This window comes from Hyperolius riggenbachi, chromosome 1 (genome assembly GCF_040937935.1).
Source record: "Hyperolius riggenbachi isolate aHypRig1 chromosome 1, aHypRig1.pri, whole genome shotgun sequence".
Taxonomy (NCBI): Eukaryota; Metazoa; Chordata; class Amphibia; order Anura; family Hyperoliidae; genus Hyperolius; species Hyperolius riggenbachi.
Genome location: NC_090646.1, coordinates 603,462,515 through 603,465,125, shown reverse-complemented (window position 1 = coordinate 603,465,125; position 2,611 = coordinate 603,462,515). Strand labels below are relative to the sequence as shown.

The 2,611-nt window shown below is 40.8% G+C and overlaps 1 protein-coding gene across 1 annotated transcript; it reads right to left on the bottom strand.

The window, feature by feature from the left end:
• Positions 1-346: 346 nt before the first annotated feature.
• On the bottom strand, positions 347-2,288 carry LOC137542013 (putative nuclease HARBI1). Its single transcript, XM_068263638.1, has 2 exons — positions 1,836-2,288; positions 347-1,150 (listed from the first exon to the last, which is right to left on the bottom strand). Exons 1-2 carry the CDS (start codon positions 2,286-2,288, stop codon positions 347-349), a joined length of 1,257 nt encoding a protein of 418 aa, XP_068119739.1.
• Between the last annotated feature and the right edge of the window lie 323 nt (positions 2,289-2,611).

Genomic DNA, 2,611 nt, shown 5'->3' with positions numbered 1-2,611 from the left:
CGGCAAAAGCTTCCTTATAGTTCGCTTCAGTGCTCCCAAGTAATCCGCCGCATCCCCGCTGCTAAACAAGGGGTGCAGAGCCCACAAATTGCCCGGGGGGGCAATCCGACGGCATTTCCTGGAAGGGGCAGAGCTTTCAGCTTCAGCTCTGGCCCTCATGACGTCAATCGCTGCACGGATCGGCACCTCTCCCCGCCCCTCTGTGAAGGAAGAGTGAGAGGGGCGGGCAGAGGCGGCAATGCGTCGCGATTGTGAAATTCATTATGCGGCCCACCTTCATCCTGACTTTGCCTACTGCGGCCCCCCAAGTAAATAGAGTTTGAGACCCCTGCCTTACATGATAACATTACACAATTTTCCTGTTTTGCCACTCCACAGCACCTACTCCATTAAAATAATGCAGATACTTCTCCCGATTTTGTTTAGCATTACACGTGATATTTCTTGGCACACATATCTGCAAATTGGTAAGTACTGCAGGATATGATCTCCATTCGCCAGGAACAATTTCACCAGTCTGCAAGTCCTCATAGTCAACTGCTTGAGTGGGCAGGTAAGTGCCTCCATGCTGTCTCCTCAAATAATTGTGTAACACACAGCAAGCGTAGACAACAATATCTATTTTATCCAGACGAAGACTAATTGCTGTGTGCAGTACTCTGAAACGATTAGCTAAAATGCCAAAGGCATTCTCCACTACTCTTCGAGCACGTGCCAGTCTATAATTAAATATCTTCCGTTCATAATTTATATTTTTCAGTGGATAAGGCTTTAAGACATGCTCATGTAATGCAAAAGCATCATCAGCAACAAATGAAAAATTCATTCCACCAAATGTTTGCGAATTAGTTGGTACATTTAACAAATTATTTCGCAGCTTATGATAGAAAGTACATTGTTCAATCACACCTCCGTCCGAAACTCGGCCATTTTTTCCTATATCTACATACAAAAACTCATATTGAGAATTCACAACAGCTAACAAAACTATGCTGAAAAATCCCTTGTAATTAAAATAATAAGAGCCTGTATTTGGAGGAGCAGTTATGCGTATGTGTTTTCCGTCTATGGCACCACCGCAATTGGGAAAGTTCCAGGTCTTAGCAAAACCTTCGGATATCTTCAGCCATTCTTCTGTTGTAGATGGAAACTATTCCAAATAAAATAAAAAACAAATTACATTAATGAAAAACATTCTATGTATACCTATTACAAATCATTGTGTACACAACCTTCATTTTTTTTTTTACTACAGCTGCCATTAATGTATGAGATGAGAAAACATTCACATCACACACTACGCAAGATGTTTTTACACACCTGATACATATCTCATTAACGAGAGGACTATTGAAGGACAGATATGTATATTTTACAGTACACATCGTCAAGTGATGTCACGTGGTTGAGAGCTATGCAGCTCTGTACAATATAGTGAGGCCTTCTTGCATTTTAACGTCTGATCAAAATTATAAAATAATTTATTGCTGATAATACATTTAATAAGGTACTTATCCGTTAGCCGGGCGCATCCGGCGTTTACAATTCACAGGTTTACGTGAAGTAATTTATAATTGGAATTAACATCAACAGCACCACCTGCCGGATGCGCCCGGCTAACGGATAAGTACCTTTAATAACTACATTATGATATGTTTCAAATTTTAAAAATACTGATTATATGGTGACATTTGCTACATATCATGAATACATCATGCATTCACTAAATATGTTGTTACCTTACACATATTGTAGTTGTGGGTACTGTGCATAATCCTTTCAATGGGGAATCTGACATCATTACTTATCACAATATTTATAACATTCATATTTACCTTCATATAATCATTCTGAAGACACTGTATAATAGCGGCACATGTTTCTGGAATGATGTGGCCAAGTGCTTGAGCTGAGATTCCTGTAGTGAATTTAAGATCCTGCAGAGCACGGCCTGTGGCTAGGTAGCGCAAAGTGGCAGTTAATCTCTGCTCAGGAGTTATGGCTCTTCTCATGCATGTGTCCTGTTTCTTGATGCAAGGAGTAATTAAACTTAAAAGATGGTTGAAAGCATCCTCTGGCATTCGCAGATAATTTTTATAATCATCAGGTGCTGACAGCCTTAATTCCCTCAGTAAATTGTCATGTGATAAGACATCACGATCTTGTAGCCAGGCTTTGGTCCAAATTCGCTGCCTCTTGGGGGGACTGTCTTCAACCTTTTCAGTGCTCAGCAAAAGAAGCAGAGCCACTGCTGCTTTTCTCTTGGTTGGAGAAATGTACGGAGACATCTTCAAACGATCCTACCACTATGCCAACAAACGCACACAATAGCAACGTTTGTAAAGGGAACGAACACTCGGTTTAAATACGTTCGACGATCGTTACGTCACTTCCTAAAATCTATTGGGCACCTGTATGACGTTAGCGTCTGTTTCTTATGACACGTTTCCGCTTAACGAACGTTATATAACGCACCTCCCACTCCACTATATTAAACAAATACTAACATAACGAACGTTTAGAAAATATTATCTGTACGTGTGTACGGGGTCGCACGATTTGTTTCTGACGTCACTTCCCTCTGCGCACGCATATTCTATCGTTCGTCGTT

What these genes read in the sequence shown, in the direction of transcription:
- LOC137542013 (XM_068263638.1), bottom strand. Translation starts at nt 2,288, where the DNA reads ATGTCTCCGTACATTTCTCCAACCAAGAGAAAAGCAGCAGTGGCTCTG. An exon ending in TTCAGAATGATTATATGAAG is followed by an intron (nt 1,151 to 1,835) that starts GTAAATATGAAT and finishes TATTTGGAATAG; the next exon opens with TTTCCATCTACAACAGAAGA.